Source organism: Leguminivora glycinivorella, chromosome 5 (genome assembly GCF_023078275.1).
Source record: "Leguminivora glycinivorella isolate SPB_JAAS2020 chromosome 5, LegGlyc_1.1, whole genome shotgun sequence".
Taxonomy (NCBI): Eukaryota; Metazoa; Arthropoda; class Insecta; order Lepidoptera; family Tortricidae; genus Leguminivora; species Leguminivora glycinivorella.
The window spans coordinates 17,473,983-17,496,403 of NC_062975.1; the positions used below are offsets into that span (position 1 = coordinate 17,473,983).

Consider the following 22,421-nt stretch of genomic DNA (forward strand, 5'->3'; position numbering starts at 1 on the left):
GCTTAGTGATTTATTTCGCACGGCAAATCAAATGAAAACTAGAACACAGAACGGGTTCTAAGGCGATGATTGCTTATTTACTGCTGCTCAAGTGTTCTATCGATGGTAGCATTATTTCATAGCTAAACTTGAAATGTAAGTCTTTATTATGTGATAAAATTATACTCTGACAGATACAGGACGAGAAGAGAAGGCCAGCAGATGCATAGTTTTAGAGCGTTCGAAATCTACTAGGTTCAAAATTTGTCGACGACTTATACCTATCTAAAGTAATTTTTTTTTGCTTACCACTATTTAAAAATCACGATAGGACAGATTTGGCAGCTATAGCTAACCTCCTTGTGCAACCCAGCTATAGCTAACCTTCTGGCCGCTGTGATGTTTTGATTGGTAGGTGTCAAAGTTAAAAAGTCAAAATTTCGTTGAAAATTGTTATGATCGCTGTGTATATCTTTTCATGTAAAAATAGTTTATTGAGATTTGATTCAAGTGTTTAAATTAGGGCTCCCACACTGGTAATGCAGGCATATGTAGTAGTGTAATGTAGTAAGTAAGCTGCGATTTTTAGAACAGGAATGCAGCTATCTTTTATTTTTATTCCGATTGGCAGTGCGCTCACATGCCCCTTGCTTTATGATTGAGACCCGTACGTTTTCAAATTAATCTCGGTACGTTTGATGCATTTGAAAGTATGTAGCTTCTATGAGTTTTGAATACGTTACTCGATATTGACTGTCACGCAAAATGAAATTCATTGTATGAAGAAAATGAGTAATGTCCCCTAATGCACGCTCCATCGTTGGCCTCATCTTTGCCTCGGCTAGAAGCAATAATTACAAACATATTCCCTGCGTGCGTAGCCGAATGGCATTTCTCCGACGCCAAACGAAAACGAATCGCCGCGCCACTTTGTCCGGCTCTGTCGCGCCAATATGCACGAGCGATAGAGATAGATATCTACTAGCGTTTCGTTTCGTGAGCGTTTCGTGAGCGTTAGTGCCATTCGGCTACGCACCCTGATGTGTTCACTATGTAGCCAATGTAGATAATGGCAAAATAGAAGAACAAAAATAACAATATTATATAAAAATAACACATTGTTATTGTTTTACTCAATTCACCACCAAACGAAGGAAAATAAGTGGAAGTGGAAAAGAGTGTAGGTAAAAAAATATTTTGGCAGAAATGCAGGTTAAGGTCATACACAACATACATACGATACGGCACAAACCGGCAGGGAAGGGTTTGAAGGTCCCATTTTTATATTTTTGTTATGCATTCCAATAACTTGTACGTAAACTGAAATAAATGTCGTATACAAAGAAAAACCGTCATATCTTGAAAATTTCGACCATTGCCACCGTGTCCGAATGGCCGAGTGGTTTAGGCATCCGTCGCGATAACGGAGGATGCTGGTTCGAATCCAGCTTTGAACACTTGGAGGCCTTGGTCAGTTTTTCTTTGTATATGACATTTATTTCAGTTTATAGTTAAAATATACAAATTAAATTATTTTCTATGATTAAATTATTTGCTATGAGAATAAATTAATTTGTTCTAAGAACTTGTATATAGTCTGTGTACCTCTACGAGTAGGTAGTTATGACAAAATTCACTTAGGTACTTTTGCGCGCGCGGCGCAGCTTTCAAAACTACAAGGGGGCGATTTTTGAATCTCGCATACGGGATTTTGTCACTAAAATACCGATTGAAAACGGTGACTTGCTTATTATTTTCAGTGTCAATTTTCTGAATTGGAACGCGTGAGACTCAAAAATCGGCCCGCAGAATCGCTGCAGACTTTAGTATGACTAGCAATCCATACAGCAGTAGGTACCGTGTATGTGTAGTCCGAATCCGAATGGTACCTGTACAAAAAAATAGAAATAAAACTAGTGCTGGGTACACCTGTGATTACATTACATAACACACGAGCATTATACCATTTTACTCATAGCTTTTATTTATTTTTTCGATCTGATTGTGGCTTCCCACACCAACTGTCGTAAAGATCAAAGTTTACATCCATAAAAATGGTTTACGCTTCTAAATAAACATGCGGTCGGAATATAATTATACGTTTGGCAGTTTTATTAGCTTTGCGGTAAGTTTCACACGTTATGTGTGACAGTCAGCATTGCAAAGTCATTAATATAATAATGGTCAAATAGACCGATGACGCAAATTATTTGACAAATGTCGTAGGTACACTTTCTAATAGTTTTGATCATGTCATTCACGATGATGACGTGAATAGCGATGCTAATGGACAAGGAAAGAACTTCTTGTTTAGTCACACTGATGGCAGGTAGTGTCAGTGACACTGACCTTAGCTGCATAGGCAGTACTTTTTCACCCTTGAGTAGGCAGCCGGTAGCTAGAACTGGTAGTGTCATTAATTTGTTAAATATCTATGAAGTTTAAAGAGCACATTGCTCGAATTTTGGCGCACATTTGGCACATTGCTAGCACTGACGGATACAGCACCTGGATTTCTTGATGTAAGGTAAATCGACTTTTTCTAAAGTTACTTATTTTTTGCTTTCAGGTACAGCTTTTAAAGGAATAAATTAGCGATCTGCCCAAAAAATTAGTGAACACGTAATTCCAATAGATTTCACTTTGCAAGTAGCTTAAAAGTAAGTAACGCAGAAGACTTAAAAATGTGTGAAAGGTGATAAAAAAACAAGTGAATATGAGCGTCAATAGTGGAAATATAGAAGTGTACGAATAAAAGTGAACATTGGAAAAATTCAAAATGGCGGTGCGTAGTTTGAACTTGTCGCTGCTGGGGCTGGAGGCGACGAACTCGGGCGAGGCGTGGGCGCCGCCGACGGGCCTGGACGTGTTCTACCGGCCCGACGTGGTGATCATCGCGCTGTACGTGGCCGTGCTCGCGGCCTCGCTGGCCGCCAACACGCTGCTCATCTTCATCGTCATCAAGTTCCAGTATATGAGGAGGTGAGGATATTGTAGTGTAATATTTCAGAATTTAGTGCGCGACGCACTAGTGTGATCATCATTCTTAAGTGTATGCGTGAAGCGCATATGTCATTTAGAGCGCGACCTACTAGTACTATCTTTGTTACTCATTATTATAATACGCATATAGCCAACTTTGGCACTCTCAAGTACTCTCAACTAAAGACACGTTTTACTTAACACCCTACGATTTCAATTAAGGTTCAAACTTTGCACATGAGTTATTTACACATTTATGAGGTACAGTCAACGAATTGGAACCTAGGCCACTGTAGAACTATCTCATAGTGACGTTATAAATCAGATTGTAAGAAAATAAATCTCTTACTGCATGTCATTTTGACATGATTGTAGAGTGGCCTAGGGTTCCAATTGGTTGACTGTACTGGGCAGAAATCAGTTTACATCGCCCTAGATATATCTCATCTCAGTGTAGTGCACACCAGTTTCATTAAAATCGATCAGGTACTTAGCTTAAAAAAACGATATTGCTGCGGCTACTCTGAACTTTATGCGCCTAGTGCAAATATATCACTCAGAGCGCAACGATCTAGTGCTATCTATCGAAAAACACTCAAGTTCTGCAATTAAATAGCGAAACACGTATCGCACTTGAACTCCCCCATAAAAAAACAAAATTTACGTATAAACTGTTATCGTACAGTGCAATCATTTTGATAAACATCATTTTGTCGAGAGCGTTCTGACTTTTATATCTGCTATAACATAAGATTGATACATGTTTACACTAACGATTTAACTGCTCAATATTACGCCATATGGAAATAAGCCTTAATTCGGTACTATAAATCAGAAACTTAAAATTGCGTTACGGATTGCGTTGAGCCTCCTGAATATTATTCATACCTAGACCTTTTTCAAATCATTTACTACAAAAATAAGGGATATTTAGATAGGGATCCTTTTGGGTTTACCTTCTAATTTCCATATAAAATGATCCATTTATTTTATTTTGAGTAGGTATAGTTAAGTTATAAGTAGTTTGGGGAGGGAGAAACCCAATTAAATGTAATTTATTTACACTTTTGTTGATTTAATAAGCATAGATGGAGAGCCAGGGGAGCGGCCTTTGCCCAGCAGTGGGACACTCAAATAGGCTAAGAAAAAAAAAACATAAATATACGACGCTAAATTAGCTACAAATAGTACCAGCATACACATATAGGTACCTAGTTGAAGTAGAAAGAAGCGAAAGAAAAAAAAAGGTTTACATGTTCCCAGATGTTACCGTATACGGTCGCGTTTGACAAAGGATTATTGTGTAATGTGGTGAACTGGCCGGTTGATTAATGTGAAGTACATTTTGGATGGGAGATCCAAGAGGTCTGATCAAAATTATTACACATCGTCAAATCAGAATCCTATCCAGGGGGCCGATTTTTGAATCTCGCTATCTCGGCCATTCGATTTCGTGATTCGTTCAATAATAACTCCACTACTAGCGATTTCAATTCTACTAACAGAATCGAAAACGAGTGGTAATTACTACTAGTTTTAAAATTACTAGTCGTCCTTTTTCAAAAATAGCATTACGTCGTTTTCCACAGACTTTCGAACGGCGAATTCGTGCGTTCGAAATTCAAAAATCGATCCCCAGATCCCCTGCGGCAAATCGCGACGTATCAACAAGTTTATTTTGCTTCATTTCGTCTCAATATACAATTTCAGAAAATCTGATACTGTCTATTAAATACTGCCGAAATTCCGGTTTCTATTTCAGCTCAATTAGGTATTAAACAAATTCTAAGTCTGAGGCCATTTAATAAAGATATGGATTCACGTCAATTCGTCGCTCCGTTTTGCCGTGAAAGTCGGACAAACACACAGACACACACACTTTCCCATTTATAATATTAGTATGGATACAAATACTTATATACTTACATAGTAAACATCCATGGCTAAGGAACAAATATCTGTGCTCATCACACAAATAAATGCCCTTACCGGGATTTGAACCCGGGACCGCGGCGTAGCAGGCAGGGTCACTACGCGCTAGGAAGAAATATAAGAAGAATAGAAATAAATAAATTCAAACTTACATTTCTTTCTCGCCACTTCTTTCTACCATCGCCCTACGTGACAACATTTCCATCTCCATCTTTTAGATAGCTGAATGACAGTCCTCAACTGTGCGTTTCTCCATTTCTGACAGTCACCACAGTCAAAGAGTACTGTCGTACAGTATTCCCGCTCACCGCTGAAAGTGCTCTCGGTTACCTCACAGTTACCGCCTGTCAAAAACGCAGTCGACCTGTCATATTTCACTCATGCATAGTACGCGTTCACCTACGAGCTTAGACTGTGTGCGCGTATTTTAATCGCCAGTGTCCGAGTTGTGGCTACACTATGAACTATCGCGTGCGGTATTTCCGGACCGGTACGACCTTCAAACTTTCAGGAAAATAGTGTACAGCCATCTTAAAGGCCGGCAACGCACCACCAACACACACAACACTGGTGTTTCGGCTGTCCATGGGTGGCACTGATCCCTTGTCATCAGGCGAGCCGTCTGTTCGTTTGCTTCCTATCGCAAAAAAAAAATAATCGTTTCATTGGCTATTAAATTCAACGCGGAAACGCTACCATTGTGGACATTTGAGCCGGGTACGATTCGTGAGGGTTTTACTTAGCTTAAATTATTACGTCAACCGGGGTGACTTTAGGAAATTTTGGGGTTACTTTGATGGTATTTGAACGGCTTTAAAATTAACATTATTCATTATTTACTGAAACTGTTCATATAACTAGTTAGATCAATAAATATTCTTGTAAATGTACCATAGAAAATCGCGAATTTACTTACAGTATGACTTTAAAACGAAATTTTCAAAGTCGCCCCTGCATTTTAAAGCCACCCCGGTTTATTTACAAATGACGAGGCATGTTGCGGATATCATGATGATGATGGTTTGTTTCGGACGAGGCATGTTGCTAATTTGCATTTGTGGTTAGAAACCTGACAAGGCCTGCTTTGATAATTTTGCAAATTGGAAATTTTTAAGGTGATTAAATTATGAAAGTATATTTTTAATTTTCGTCACCAAATGTGAGTTTGAATATTATGACTTGTCAGTATTTCTTGGTTCTCGCTGGCGCAAATACATTTTTATCCGCGGATAAAAATTATCTACTTATCGCTATACTTTGAATTACATCCTCATGTTAGAATGAAACTTTGATATGGTCTATCGTTCTCATTCTGACTATTCTTTAAGAAATAATTTACTCGAAACAGATGTGTTGTGATTTGATTGAGCCTAGGGTTCCTTTCCTAAAAAATTGGATAACAACTTCTAAACTTGGGCTTCTGAACAGCGGGCAAATCTGACATACGCACTGATGTCTAGTTGTAAGATCAATTGTAAACCCACAAAAGCAAATAAATGAATATTAATATGAAAATAAATGAATATGAATACATCAATTGGCGATTGCAGCCTAGCCGAAGTGACAATCGTTGACGGTACGTCGCGATCGAAATGTAGTCTGGCTCTGACGCGCTACTACAAAAGAGCACTAGCTACAATACGTTTACGAAGCGTAAGGGACCGTCCCCACTCAGGCGTCGCGTGTCTCGCGGAGCGGAACGGACGTCTCTGCCACGCCGCCTGAATGTAATTCAAAAAACGTCTCCTCAGTACATTTTGTATAGGAAGGACGTAAGACGCGCCCCAGGCGGCGTGGCGGCGGCGTGGGGGAGACGTCCGTTCCGCGTCGCGAGACACGCGACGCCTGAGTGGGGACGGTCCCTAAGATGGCGATGTTTGCTAGGTACCCTGTACTACAAACTAGTGGCGCTTGTCATGTGCTTGAACGACGTTTCTGGACGCTGGCTCGTTAACACGGCTGAGCGTCGAAGCCAGCTCCTACGAATTTAATTGGCATTATTTGACAAATGAAATCATCCGTATATTTATACACAGTTAGTCAGCCGTTTCTAGTAAGAAATATAATAGTTACTCTGATGAAATTTATTTCTTTGTTCAAACACCGGATATCGTTTTCCGTTTCAAGCAACAATAGGGCTTTATGAAATTGCAAATAACTTAAAGACTGGCAGTTGAGACAGGTTTCATGAGTCTTTAGTATCTTGTTTATTAGGTACTTTGTTTATTTTAACTTGCCTACTTTAGGCATAATTTATATTCATTGAATTGTAAGACAAAAGGATACTAGAAGATAAAGTCTTCAGACCGGTTTATCCTATGGTCTTGACTTTTAAGAGACGATCAAGAAGGATTGAAATGAAGACTAAGCATATTTACATTTAGATACTTAAAAGCTAGCTTAACGTGACACTGCATAAAGTTTCAGTGTTACCAGGGGCGGCTCACTCCGCGATTCTATCGCCGCGCTACAAGTACATGCTGGCGGCCGCGAGTTCGCGGCCTAATCAGGGGTGACGCGCGTTCTCACGGAACGCTCGTTCGCATTTTCTATTGTTACTTTATGTCGCGATTTATTTTTTAAGGTTCATATGCGACGTCCGCGTGTGGAATGGCTAATAATGCTTAGTTAAATAAACGTCATGAATAAAATAGGACAATTTTACATAGATCTACTATTGATTAAGTCCCACGGAAAAGTTCAGTAAGGCTTTTGATGTTGGGACTTAAACAAAAATATATAAATACTGTATAGACCTAGAAAGTACCCAAGACTTGAATATAATAGTATAACATTTTGTTTGAGTATTAATTCGTTTTAAACCATAGGCAACCCTATCGTCCGACGCTGAGCACGTGCGGCTCGTTTCTTTGTTAGAATTTTGTAGGCATTTAAAAAGGCGGCATTTCTTGAACATCAAAGCAGTGGGCCTTCTGTGGTGTCCGAATTGACAGATTAAAGTCGACGAGTAGAAAAAATATTTTTTTATTTTTCAATGATAGGTTGCTTACGTGCTTGCTCAGCACACAAAAAATATACCCATATATGCCACAGTCAACTTTTATTAACTACACCCACCACGGGGAAAGGGGTGGGGAAATTCTTAATCCGTTACCACATTACATATAGGTTTAGAATTACATTTATTTCATTTCATTTCATTTATTTAACATTAAAGTCATGTGCATTACAGAAGGTGTTAGTTTGAGGTAGTCAGTACATGACACCCGGGTAGGGCGCATAATGTTAGTACACAGAGAACCTCCTATAGAGTAGAAATCTTGTATATTTTGTTCGCGATACGAGTCACCAGTGTTTGGGGTGCGAGGAGCGGGCGGGGAATGTGTTAAGCGCGCTGTGATTGGCCGTTTCAAGGACGGCGGGCAGTCGCGCCAGATGAAAAGGGACAGAAGTATGACTGTCCCTCTACTGACGCGTAAGTGGCCAATGTAAGTTGACCTATGCCGGCTCTGAATAAATTATAAATATGACTTATTTGTGGAATGTAATGAATATTTGAGCTTCTTGTTACCTTTCCACACCATTTCACACTACAGGTGGACATCTTTAAGGCATCAAAATACCCTTTTCCAATTTTTTAGTGCGAAAAACACGCGCTGCTTTCGAGTCTGTTACTTGGTCGAAACTGATCGTGTGTTAGTACTTATGAGGTACTTACTTATATACTAGTCTACATATTACCTACTTATACAATTTCTAATTCATGCGTTTTGATGTAATATTAATAACATGTCAGAGGGAGTACAAAATTAATAATTATATAAGTATACATATTCAATAATTGCCAATATGAAAATATTATACAAACTTAATGTAGGCTAATTTATTAATCTCAGTCACAATTTAAATGAATTATAATTATTATGATTTTATGTTATTACGATTTAAATTTTCATTTTTAATATAATATATTACCTACTTATCTCATAAACGCTGTTTTATGGATTCCCTTCTAACAATGAATCGTCACTTAAAACCGGCCAAGAGCGTGTCGGGCCACGCTCAGTGTAGGGTTCCGTAGTTTTCCGTATTTTTCTCAAAAACTACTAAACCTATTAAGTTCGAAACAATTTTCCTAGAAAGCCCTTATAAAGTTCTATTTTTGTGATTTTTTTCAATGAAAAAAATATCAGCCCCCACTTTACATGTAGGGGGGGTACCCTAATAAAACATTTTTTTCCATTTTTTATTTTTGCACTTTGTTGGCGTGATTGATATACATATTGATACCAAATTTCAGCTTTCTAGTGCTAACGGTTACTGAGATTATCCGAGGACGGACGGACGGACGGACGGACGGACGGACGGACGGACGGACGGACGGACGGACGGACGGACGGACGGACGGACGGACGGACGGACGGACGGACGGACGGACGGACGGACGGACGGACGGACAGACAGACAGACATGGCGAAACTATAAGGGTTCCTAGTTGACTACGGAACCCTAAAAACTCATACTCAATGAATACCTATGCAATCTAAAAGACCGACATCTTTGTACCCAATTGCTTTTCAGTTTGCCCTTTTGACATTTAAAAAACGGCCAAGAGCGTGTCGGGCCACGCTCAGTGTAGGGTTCCGTAGTTTTCCGTATTTTTCTCAAAAACTACTGAACCTATCAAGTTCAAAACAATTTTCCTAGAAAGTCTTTATAAAGTTCTACTTTTGTGATTTTTTTCATATTTTTTAAACATATGGTTCAAAAGTTAGAGGGGGGGGGGACGCACTTTTTTTCCTTTAGGAGCGATTATTTCCGAAAATATTAATATTATCAAAAAACGATCTTAGTAAACCCTTATTCATTTTTAAATACCTATCCAACAATATATCACACGTTGGGGTTGGAATGAAAAAAAATATCAGCCCCCACTTTACATGTAGGGGGTACCCTAATAAAACATTTTTTTCCATTTTTTATTTTTGCACTTTGTCGGCGTAATTGATATACATATTAGTACCAAATTTCAGCTTTCTAGTGCTAACGGTTGCGGAGATTATCCGCGGACGGACGGACGGACGGACGGACGTATAAAATTGATTAATAGGTAGCGTTACTTAGCTACGATTAAAAAAACGTATACGCCTTTGAGCCCTATTTCCAGAAGTTAAAGAATTATCCCTGAAAAACTAACATACTAAACAGGTCGCGCAAATTAGTTAGGGAAATCACCGAGAGATGGCACTGTACCTATATAAGTAGGTAATTATAGTCAAATCTTTAAAGTTATACTTATGAGATACATGAGATTATTTAACTCTTGTAAGTTTGTACGGATACGGAACCCTCGGTGGGCGAGTCCGACTCACACTTGGCCGGTTTATTATAAATAACTTATAAAAACCTGCTTTTAACGTATTTACCCTAAATATATTTGGGTCAACAAAATTGTATTAGGCTACCTACATAAAATTAGCTTCGCTTGACGCGCAGCCGTCTGACCAAGTAACCTAGGGGACGTGAAATTAGTCCAGAGAAGGATTTTGTCGGTATATTTCATTACTTATAATAAGTAAGTTGGTATATATTTACCCCCTTATTCATAAACGTTTACTAAATTTATCAAGCCGATAAAGTTCTTTTGTCCCTTTCCGACGTATTGGTGTGATAGAAAGGGACAAACGAACTTTATCGGCTTGATAACTTTAGTGAACGTTTATGAACAATGGGGTTATTAGGTATAATATGATATTAATATATGTTACGCACCTATAGCAAAAATAAAATAACAAATACCTAATCATTGTGTTGGTATAAAGTATTATGTAATCATAATAGTACATTACGATACAAGTGCGTAAAAATGGAAGTTCGAAACGAGTGGCGATAAATTAAAACACGACCGAAGGGAGTGTTTTAAATCGACTTTAATTACGAATTTCCTTTTCGCACGTGTATCGTACGACGTTTTTCAGTACAGATGGCCATCCAAAGTTTCGACCTGATAATGAACCACTTCTCGCACTAGTGCGTAAAAAAACACCATCTGTACTGAGAAATAACAAGTCAATTTTATTTATTAAGATTAAAATATTACACAATAATAGAGGGATTTCGAAATAAGTGGCGATAAATTTTAATAAATATAATATTACATGTGTTACTTATTACAAAATGCTATTTCGTCGTTTTTTATACAGTTAGATCAGCAATTCCCGTCAACTTTGTACAAAAATTAATCACGCAAACAAAGTGCAAAAGTTAAATTTGTTTTTATTAATTCCTATTTTTTTTCATTACCAAGATTTTGTTGATGAATTGAGATTTTATTAAGTTTTTTTCGATCATTTAAGGTTCTCTAGTATCTATATTTTCTTAATTATAACAATTATCCTGTATATATCTTACGAAAGTCGAATTATATTACTAAATGTTGGTAACAAAATAGGATCAATTAAAAAATTTGCTGACGTGGCATTGTACAAAGTTGACCGGAATTGCTGAAATAGGTATCGCGAAAGTTGTGTTTTCGGAATTTATCGGCATTTAACCCGGAACTTTATGTTTTTGCGTCCTTCTGCCTAATTAGACCTAACGGCTTATTAAGCGGGCCTAATGAGGTAAAATTTAATTAATTTTTACCTTCATTCAAAGTCCTGGCTGGTTTGCAGCGGTCAAGAAGAATGTAATAGGTATAGGTAGAGGATTTTTGTCAATGTACCTATGAGAACAATGGGCACTTTTTTATACTACGTCGGTGTCAAACAGGTATACGGTCCGCCTGATGGACAACGGTCACCGTAACCTATGGACGCCTGCAACTCAAGGGGTGTCACATGCGCGTTGCCGACCCATTAGCACTTTTATATGAATAGTGTATTCAGGTAATTCTTATATAAGTAATTGAAGTGTAATAAATAGCAGTGCCTTGGGCATACTATTATTAATATTAACGGCCATCTAGTTTATATTCTATTTAACGTAAAATATTTATATGTTCTGTCTGTGGTTCTGTAAAAAGTTATATCTACTATTCATTTTCGAATATGACCATATCCAATCCATATTTGCAGTCAGCAAAAAAAATGAAGACTACCTTGATGCAAGGTCAATTGCGAACATATATTATTTTAGCACTTTGGCTGTATTCATATCAATATCGTTGTCGCTGACTGTACCTACCTACAGCTAATTTTGACGCATCTTAAGTCCCAGATCGAGCGTACAGCCACATCATCAATCTCATACACTATTACCTAGTCCTACAACTCTGTGTATTTTTCACGCGCTCAATCATTACCGTCTTTGTTGTATGAAACGTATAAACGTAATAAATCACAACACGAAGTGATTTGTTGAGACGTTTCAATGGCACCTTTGTGGAGATGCGAACAAGATTTGCCAGCATTCTGCTGTTTGGATTACATGAGATTAGTGGTTTATGCTTTATACTTGTCACTTTGAGTTTAACAATACAGGGTAACTACGTAGTCAAATGCACAAACGCTAACGATAATATCGTTATCGTACACTGAGAGAAATTTGCATTGTGAATTTAACAAGTTCAACTTGTTGCGGTTTATCCGTTTGAATCAGGGAAACGTATGTTTAAAACAATATGTATCAGGTTGTTTTTATAAAATCGACTTGTTGATTCAAATATATTGCCGATTCAAATGACAAGTAGCTTGTTGTTTGAACCAAAGAGCACGTAGGCGCTATTTTAACCAAAAAACTTGTTGAACGAACATGAAAACTGGTTGTATTTTCTCTCAGTGTAGCTATCTTTATTTCTCTTCTGTATTGGCGCGATAGAGCTCTTCCGTATCGAAACACAGTCCTTTCGATCGGCGCTTAATGTGTACTATTTAATTGTCATTTCGGCTAGGCCGGATGGGTACCCAACTAACGTTGAAATCGCGTACGTTTCGAGTAGTATATCTATAGCTCTTCTATATTGTCGCGATAGAGCCAGTTGCGTTTCGATTACGTCGTAGTGTCAACGGTTGTTACTTTGGCTTAAGCCCTGCATAGTGAGTTTATAAACGCCTATTTTATCTCATCTGGGTTTTTTTCGAAAATCCTACTGTTTATATATTTCTGAATACTAGATCGCTACGATTACTACGACTCCAAGGTCGCTACAACTCATCTCATGATAGTTACTCATGAAATAAAACTATGAAAACCACGGGTGACCATGAACGCTGCAAAGGTTTCGAAACGTCGGTACATCATACCTATTGTAAATGCATTATACGCGATTTCATCCGTTTTCATAGTTTTATTTAATGTGTTTCCGTTAATTATTAACAAAGTTCTGAATGAAACATGTTTAGTAACATGGAATACTATTGTCTCGGCCGATATTAATAATAAAAGATGCTCCCATCAATTCCTTTGTGGTGACATTTGGAAAACTACGTCACATAACTTTCTTTTATGGATGGGAGCTATTTCTGTCCACAGAACACCTGCGTTATTGCTTTATTGATAGGATTTTCTATGGAGTGTCTCTAATAATATAATTTTAATATATCGTAAATAAGACGAAAATGGTACGAACTACATATACCTAGGTAATCACTTTATACCTATGGAGACATTAAATTATGCAAAAAATGTGTAAGGAAGGTAAACTATACTAAATAAGCGTTTTAAGATGAGTATAAGAGTATTTTATTAAATTCATTTCACTTAACTATCTTTATATTATTTATTTGACGTTTAACTTTTATGTCGCTCTTATAAGATCTTGTCACATTCAAATTTTCGAATTTAATAAAGAGCGGCTAGTTTTTGTTAATGAGCCAACAACTTGTCGAATTTTACGGAAATAATAAAAAAACCGGCCAAGTGCGAGTCGGACTCGCCCACCGAGGGTTCCGTACAAACTTTCTTTCAAACTACCTAGTAAAAATAATCTCATATTTTCATATAACTCTAATGACTTGACTAGAAGACAAAAGTATAGGCACTAATGAGTATTATAGTGTATAGCGCCATCTCCCGGTCAATTTGCTAACTAATTTGTGCGACCTGGTTTTTCAGGGATAATTCTTTATAATGTTAACCGATTTAAACAGTTTTTACTTTATTGGACAGAAGATGGTTTACGTAACATCTCGTATTAATTTGAAGTACGATATACATCCGCAAGGGCGGGTAAATTGAAAGTAAAAATCTGAAAAGTTTTTTGTGAATTAAAAAAAAAGTATTCAAAATACAAACACGATTATATTTTTCCTGTAATATATATCATAAAACCAATGTTTACTGAAATTTTCATAATTTTTCGTTGGTAAACTGAGGAGATAAGGGGGGGGAACGGTATTTTTTTTTACATTTTCCATCAAAATTCTTTTTTTTCCTCAACAAAAAAATTATAAAACATAGCTTATTTACGTTCAATTTGAGCTCTTTCCAACGATACCCCACTTGACCTAGTAACTTGAAATTTACAGTTTGCCCCCTTTCATTTTGGCCATTTTCTACAATTAAAATTAATATATTTAAAAAAATTATACTTTCTATTTGTAGAGGTTTACAATGTTCACAACTATTCCAAATTTCAAGTTGATAGCATTAGTAGTTCTCGAGATATTTAGGAATGTGACAGACGGACAGACAGACGGACAGAGTCGCACCATAAGGGTTCCTGTTGTACCTTTTTGGTACGGAACCCTAAAAACACGCTGTAAAGTTTTTTTTTTGCAAGCAAGCTTGTGGCTTACAACAAGATGATAAGCAGTCTATGATCGCATGCAACTTCAATTCATGTTACATGCACAATCCCAACCCTAAGATACCGCACTCTCGAGCTCTTCCGCAAAATTCTTCGGCGGAAAGTCGCCGTCGCGCTCAAAGCTCTTGAGCGCACTCCCCGAAGTGCAACCTGTAAAACACCGACAGACTGGTGTTGTAGCTACAAAGAGCTTATTCCACCATCCCCATTCTACCATCGGACTCTTAGACGCACGGCCGGTTTCCATCCTTACTTGGTATTCCGCGAATTCGCACGAAGCGCTTTGCTTCTTCTTTTCTTATGCGCACTGCCAAGCCAAGGAGTAGAATTCTTTGCCGGCGGCTATATTTCCGAGCTCATATAACCCGGCAACCTTCAAATCAAGAGTGAACAGGTACCTTCGGGGCGAGCTCACTCCATCGTAGGCCACGTCTCTGCCGTTTGCTAGTCTGTGACCAACAGTAAGCCCATTTATAAAAAAAAATTCAACAGAAATTTGTATTTCATTTTTATAAATGTCGGTAATAAATCTAAATCCCTAGTCCAACTGCCCCAAATTGCTGCTTACATTGTGAGAGGGATTCCGGTTTTATCGTAGCCTACTTTGAGCAAAGAACAATCCCTCGTGGAAACATAAGTGCCTCTCTCGGCAACGAGCCCTCAAACATGGATCCGCAAACACATGTTAGCAATAAACACGTTGATATATTATATACTACACTAAGAGCTAGCCCCGAAAAATGATTTATATGATCGTGGGATAACGAAACTTGTCTAGATAGTTTGCTCTACTATGCTTATTTATATTATCGCAGTTGTAATCGGCGGAGGTCTGCGATGGCAATGTCTTACTTTTAAGAAAAACTTACTCTAATTCTCCGTGCGAAGCCGGGGGGGGGGGGGGGGCTAGTAATTAATTTGGACATAACGCAGGCCCGGATCTAGGAGGGAGCCAACCGCGGGGCTCTTGCCCCAGGCGCGAAGTTCAAGAGGGGTGCCAAATTCGCCACATTTCATTTGATCCGCCCCCCCCCCCCTCGAAAAAAGGCTAGATCCGCAACTGACATGACGCTCCTTTAGCTCCAACAATTTTATAAACAGCTTTGATTTGGCTCACCGCGCTCCGCTTAGACGACTTGCATCCAGATTCAGGCATAACCCCTAACGTGGCTCATCAATCTCATCATATGCCATTTTATGGGGCTAGCTCTCGGTTGATATGGTGATATATTGATATGGTGATGTTTATTTAAAATGGAATTATGGGAAAGAATTGTGGATTACTGGGTGTATCTCGAATGTGCAAATAAATGGAAACTTTTTATTTTACTTACATATTATTTAAACATATTTTTAAAATTCGTTGATCATAAATGAGGAGTGTCTTTTCAAAATGACTGATTTCTATAAGCCAAAAAGGGTTATTTCTCTAGGAAGACATGGATAAAAATAACCTCTGTTGACTTATATAATAGAAATAAGTCCTTTTGAAAAGACACTCTTCAAATATTACTCAGTTTCCGAAGGTTATTCCTCCAGAAATTCCAGGAGATACCTGGATACTTAGCCAACGTTAAAATCGCGTACGATCATAATTAACGTTATCGTAGCTAGCTCTCACTATTGCTCTTCATTATTGCCGCGACAGAGCATGCTAGTTACGATAACAATATGAGCCTAAGGTAGATGTCGTATCATCACAGAATATATAATAGTACAAGTACAGAAGGCCCACTGCTTTGATGTTCACGACATGCCGCCTTTTTAAATACCTACAAAATTCTAACAAAGAAACGAGCCGCACGTGCGCGACGCCCGGCGATAGGGTTGCCTACGGATTAAAACGATTTAATACTCAGATAAAATGTTATACTATTATATTCAAGTCTTGGGTACTTTCTAGGTATATATATATGGTATTTATATATTTTTGTTTAAGTTCCAACATCACAAGCCTTATTGAATCTTTTCGGGGGACTCAATCAATAGTAGATCTGTGTAAACATGTCCTATGGTATTTATTTTATTCATGATATCTATTTAACTAAGCATTATTAGCCATTCCACACGCGGACATCGCATATGAACCTTAAAAAAAACTCGCGACGTAAAGTAACATTAGAAAGTGCGAACGTGCGTTTCGTGAGAACACGCGCAACCCCTGATTAGGCCGCGAACTCGCGGCCGCCGGCATGTACTTCTAGCGCGGCGATAGAATCGCAGAGTGAGCCGCCCCTGGTATCATACAAACTGTTGCTCCTATCGTTTGAGTCGAGTGGTTAAAAGCTTCAAACAAGATTTGAGTGACGTTACGAAAGTGCATGGACACAGACTGTTCTTCTTTTATGCGTTTGACGTAGAACTGTGTTTTTATACTGTTTGGTAGCTGATGTATACTTTGTTTTGCAAATAATGTTAGCCTGTGGTGTCAACTATTTCCACAGAAATGGAAGTAGGTACGAACAAAGTAAAAATTAAAAATGACATTTAAAACTACTGTCATGTATCTATGAAAATATAGTTTTTATGCGCTTATTTTTTCCTTGTACAAGCAAAATAAAATCAAATCCCGTATCTTGTTGCCTACCACCTACCACTAACTTGCGATAGAACTCGATCAAACATTCCGTTCTGTGACAGAGACTGTACCTACATTGTACAAGTTCCAAATTTAAATTACAACCGATTTGTTCGACATACCAAGGGCACCCGAACCTTACAATCTATGCGAATAAATACTGAAAGTACTAATCTCACTAAAAGCCATTGAGATAGGTACTAGTTATTTAATCGAAATGAATAGTTTTTTTTTTCATTACGAAAATCTCGGTTTTCGCGTGTTTCCCGGCATTTGCCACGGCTCGTGAGAGCCTGGGGTCCGCTTTGACAACTAATCCCAAGATTTGATGTAGGCACTAGTTTTTACGAAAGCGACTGCCATCTGACCTTCCAACCCGAAGGGTAAACTAGACTTTATAAAAAAGTTGGTTTACTTGTTTTTCTGCAATGATTACACAAAAAAAAATCGTACATGTCTTCGAAATGTCGGTCAAGCGACGTAATATCCGATAGATCATGAAATTCCTAGTCACATCGGGAAACGTGAAAATCATTTTCTCGTTTCCTGATCAAAGGAGCCTCAATACGCTACGCAGAGCTCCCTTTTTGACCAGTTAGCCCTTCGGGTGTATTAGGAAGCGCCCTAATGAACTTAAATATTCAACTTATTAGTCTAATGTGTCTGTCTAGACACACATCACTTACTCCACTCCTGTAGTCCTAAATGGAACAATAACAATAACCTTGCCCCGTTTAAAACAAATAGCAATCGGAGTTTTGAATGATTCACGGTTATTTTCATTAGACTTATATTGACCGGGATATAGACCGTGATTACCTTTTTTGATTTTTATCGAGCTCCCGATATAGGTTATAGGTTATAGGTATACGCGGGCTCGGTTTCCGCAACTCGACGTCATAATTTGCGCCTATTTTGCGTGATGGGTTGCGGCACTATTCCTGCCAACCCAGCTCTACCAGAAAGCCTAGCAGACCCTTTATGTTGCCGACGACTTCTGGGAGACACCCCGGCGACCCGAGGTGTTGTGCCCGGTATTCTGCCACCCCTGGACATTCGAGAATGACGTGAGCGGCTGTTTCCTCTGCCTCCGTGCACGCTCTGCAGAGGGGGCTGTCTGTAACACCCAGGGTGAATAAGTGTTTGTTGAAAGGGGCATGGCCAGTTATGGCCCCCACTAAAAGTCGGAGCTGTGGCCTTTTTAGTTGCCTCACCTTTTTTGACAATCCGGGGGTGATTGTCGGGAGTGCTTCCTTTGCCTGTCTGCAGGTGCCTAGGTTAGACCAGTATTGTTGGTGTTTTACCTTGGTGTTGTAACGCAGCATGTTTCGAAGCCAAGCATAAGGTAATGGTAGTATGGGCTCCGGTCCTGCCACCTTCATTTCGGAGCCTCTACGCGCTAGGATGTCGGCTCCATCGTTACCTCGCGAGTTGCTGTGTCCTTTAATCCACTGAAGAGTTACGCTGTTGGTGGTGCATACCTCTGTCAGAGTTCTGTGACATTCGTAGATTAGCCCTGAAGTAAAGGTATAACTTTGTAGAGCTTGTAGTACTGACCTACTATCGGAGAGTATACGGATGGGGTAGTCACGTACCTCCCTTGAGACGATCGCATGTGCTGCCATTATGATGCCCATACATTCTGCCTGGAAGACTGTGTTGTGGGCACCTAGTGGTGTCGAGATGTGTATGTTGAGGTCCTCTGAGAATACTCCAGAGCCAGTGCCTGACCTTGTTTTTGATCCATCCGTGAAGATTCTCAGCTCCCTTGGGTTAAGTCCTTCACGGGGTTCTTCGTGTAATTGTATTTTGTATTTCTTGTCGAAGACGAATTGCTTCGGTATCTTATCGGTTACCGCCTCTATTAGCGGTGCCTTACCTATCGCCTCATAGAGGATTTCGGTGTGAGGTACCCTAGGTGGTCTCCAGAGATTGGACTTTTTAGACGTACCGCCGCAGCTAGCGCTTCTTGTTGTATGTGGAGGTGCAGCGGCGGCAGGCCTAGGATGGCTTCCAAGGCCGCGGTTGGAGTGGTTCTCATGCAGCCCGTGGTCGCCATACAGGCCAACCTCTGAAGTCGTTGTAGTTTAGCTTCAACAGTGGATAAATTGGTGCGTGGCCACCATACTATAGCACCGTAGCTTATTATTGGTCGGATTACTGCCTGGTAAAGCCATAGAGTTATATTAGGGGTTAGTCCCCAGGTTCTGCCTACCATTCTACGGCATTGCCAGAATACGACTGTAGCTTTTTCTATCTTACTGTTTAGGTGGTTACTCCAATTTAGTTTATTGTCAAGTACTACCCCTAGATACTTTACCTCTGTTGATAATTGGAGTTCTGTATTGAACAGCCTGGGAAGGCGAAAGTTCCCCAAGTTGCGTTTGTTGGTGAACATTACCAGCTCAGTCTTGTTAGGATTGACGGTGAGTTCGTTGTCGGCGCACCAGCGTTCCACGATGGCAAGTGCGGAGCGTGTGACATCACATACTGTACCTGTGTGGTTGCCGCTCGTTAGTATCACTATGTCGTCAGCGTAGCCGATCGTGTAGTAGTGATTGTTGTTTAGTGTGGAGATCAGGTCGTTCACCACTAGATTCCATAACAGTGGTGAGAGGACGCCACCTGAGGGCATCCTTTTGCCACTAGTGCTTGTTGTGCCTCGCCTGTCCCGAGTGTGATGACCCTTTGGCTCAGCATGCTATTTATCCATGTGGTCATGATTGTACTTACTCCATGTCTCACTAGTGCTGCAGTTATGCTGCTGAATCTGGTCTTGTCGAAGGCCCCTTCTATGTCTATGAAGGTTCCTAGGCACATGGACCTGCTTTTGATCGCTACTTCAATCTTGCTCACCACTGCGTGGAGTGCTGATTCCGTAGATTTGCCAGGGCTGTAGGCATGTTGATTAGGGTGAAGGGGCACGATGTTTAGCACCCTCTCTCTCAGATACCTGTCGCACAACCTCTCCAGTGTTTTCAGCAAAAAAGAGGTTAGGCTGATGGGCCTAAATGCTTTCGGATCCGAGTAGTCGCTTTTACCTGGTTTTGGTATGAAGATGACTTTGACCTCTCTCCATTGTTTCGGCACGTACGTGTGGGCCAAGCAGGCGCGTAGGATGTTGGTTAGCTTTATAGTGAGTGCTTCCCCGCCCCACTTAAGCAGAGCAGGGAAGATCTCGTCCTTACCCGGTGATTTGAAGGAGTCAAAGCTGTTAATGGCCCATTGCGTGCGTTGCGGGTTTATTACCTCGTCAGTCTGTTGCCACTCGTCCTCCGTCGGAGTGGTCTCAACCTCATCCCAACTAGTCATGTGCGAGATCACACAATCCGGGAAGTGTGTGCGCACTAGAACTAGTTCCGCTTCTTCAGGCGAGGTGGTGAGGGAGTTGTCCGGCTTTCGCAGGGATCCTAAGGTTATGGCGGAGTTATTGGAGAGGACCTTCCTTACCCTGTTAGCCTGCATTGTGCTCTCGATTTCTGTACAGAACTTACGCCACGAGTTGGTGCTTCTGTATCTGAGGCGTTTTTTGTACGTGGCTTTCGTGGACCTGTAGTTATCCCAGTCCTCGTCATTGCACGTGTTCATAGCTCTGTTGTATTGCCTCCTCATCTTACCCCTGAGTCTCTCCAGTTCAGGCCCCCACCAGTTGTTCTTGTTTTTGTTCCTTTTAGTTGCCGGTGGGGTGGATAGGGGACATGTTTGATGATAGCATTCCAGAATTGTGTTCGTGAAAATGCTTACCTGTTCTTCTATCACCGCAGTGCCCTCTATTTTGTGGGTATCTCCCTGCTGCGCCAGAGCTGTGTTCAGGCGCAGTGTGTAGAGTTCACGGTTCGTCTTCCGTGGATTCCTTCTAGGCACTGTTGTGATTGTCTCTACCTGAATATCAAATCGAATCCACCTGTGGTCCGAGCAAGACATCTCCTTTGACACATGCCAGCCCGCGATGAATTTCGATGCTTCTTCAGTCGCCAGTGTCAGGTCAATAATTGTCCTGCTTCGTTTATTGACGAATGTAGGTTCTGAACCTGTGTTGAGAATATTGAGATTTGTAGTGAACAGGTACTCGACAAGTTTCTTACCTCTTTCATTACCTGTTGTCATGCCCCATAGGGGTGGTGTGCGTTAGAGTCGGTTGCCACGATGAGCTCTAGCCCCTCCTCTTCACAGTAATTGACTAGCCTTGTCAGGTCGTGTGGTGGTGGGTCATCCGCTTCCGGCATGTACACGGAGGCCACGACCATCTCCTTCAGGCTGGAGTTTTGCGCCCCGTGCAGCTTTATGGCGCACAGGTCTCTAGAACAGAAGCTCATTAGAGGATGCGCATGTATGTTATTAGTTGTGTATATGCAGGCCCGGGGTTATCCGGGCCCGCGTAGACTGTTAGCTTACCTCCTAGGTTGCGGAGACCGCAGACGGTGCCTCTTCTGACCCACGGCTCCTGGATCAGAATTACGGCTGTAGTGTTGTCCTCCAACCACTTCCGGATCTGAGCCGTTGCCGTTTCGCTGTGGTGGAGGTTGGCTTGGAGGAATTTACCACTTATCGAAGGGAGCTCCGTGGGCCGGTTCACCCTCCCCTCCGACATCGGTTCCTCCCCCGACACCGGTTCTCCTCCCTCCGTGCCAATGGCCAACTTTTTTAGCCCTTGAGCGCATTCCCCTTCACTCTCCGAGGAGCTGCGAAGAAGTACTTCCTCGCCCTCCTCCGAGACCGCTGGGGAACGCGCCGGACTCTTCATCTCTTGTACCGGGACTACGTCCTCGGGTACTGGCTTGGCGATGTCCATTGGCTCGGCGGGTGTGGTATCTTCGCCGCTGGTGACGGCGATGGTTTTAGAGGGCGGTTGCTCCCGAATTTACCCCGTGGTCCTTGGAACTTCACGTACACCGACCCCAGCATAAAGCCGAGCCGGCGCCCGTGTTCCACCAGGGGCTGTACGACTGTCTCCGGCACACTGACGACAGCGAACGTTTCCGTCCCCTGCACCTCTCGCCGGTTGAGAAGCCAGCGGTCTACTTCTGCCCACGGGTTCTGATAGCGTAGAAATCGGCCTACCTCACCGAAGTCATCATAGACGCCCGGGAACAGAATGCCGCAGCGTACACGTTTGGGTATGTCGCTCTGGCGCTTAATTACCACTTTCACCCCGTCGTCGAGGGTGATGGTGGCCGCGCTGCGCCTCAGCCAATCCAGTGTAGCCTGGTCCTCGCACCACAACCTTAGGGATCCATCGCC

At 40.8% G+C, this 22,421-nt stretch overlaps 1 protein-coding gene across 1 annotated transcript in view; it reads left to right on the top strand.

Annotated features, from left to right (window-relative positions):
• The window catches only part of LOC125226628 (QRFP-like peptide receptor), a 275,810-nt gene that overhangs the window by 70,700 nt on the left and 182,689 nt on the right, over positions 1-22,421 (top strand). Inside the window, exon 2 of the mRNA XM_048130664.1 lies at positions 2,549-2,961. Coding sequence (XP_047986621.1) covers positions 2,759-2,961 — 203 coding nt within the window. The 5' untranslated portion in view covers positions 2,549-2,758. The remainder of the gene's footprint in view (positions 1-2,548; positions 2,962-22,421) is intronic.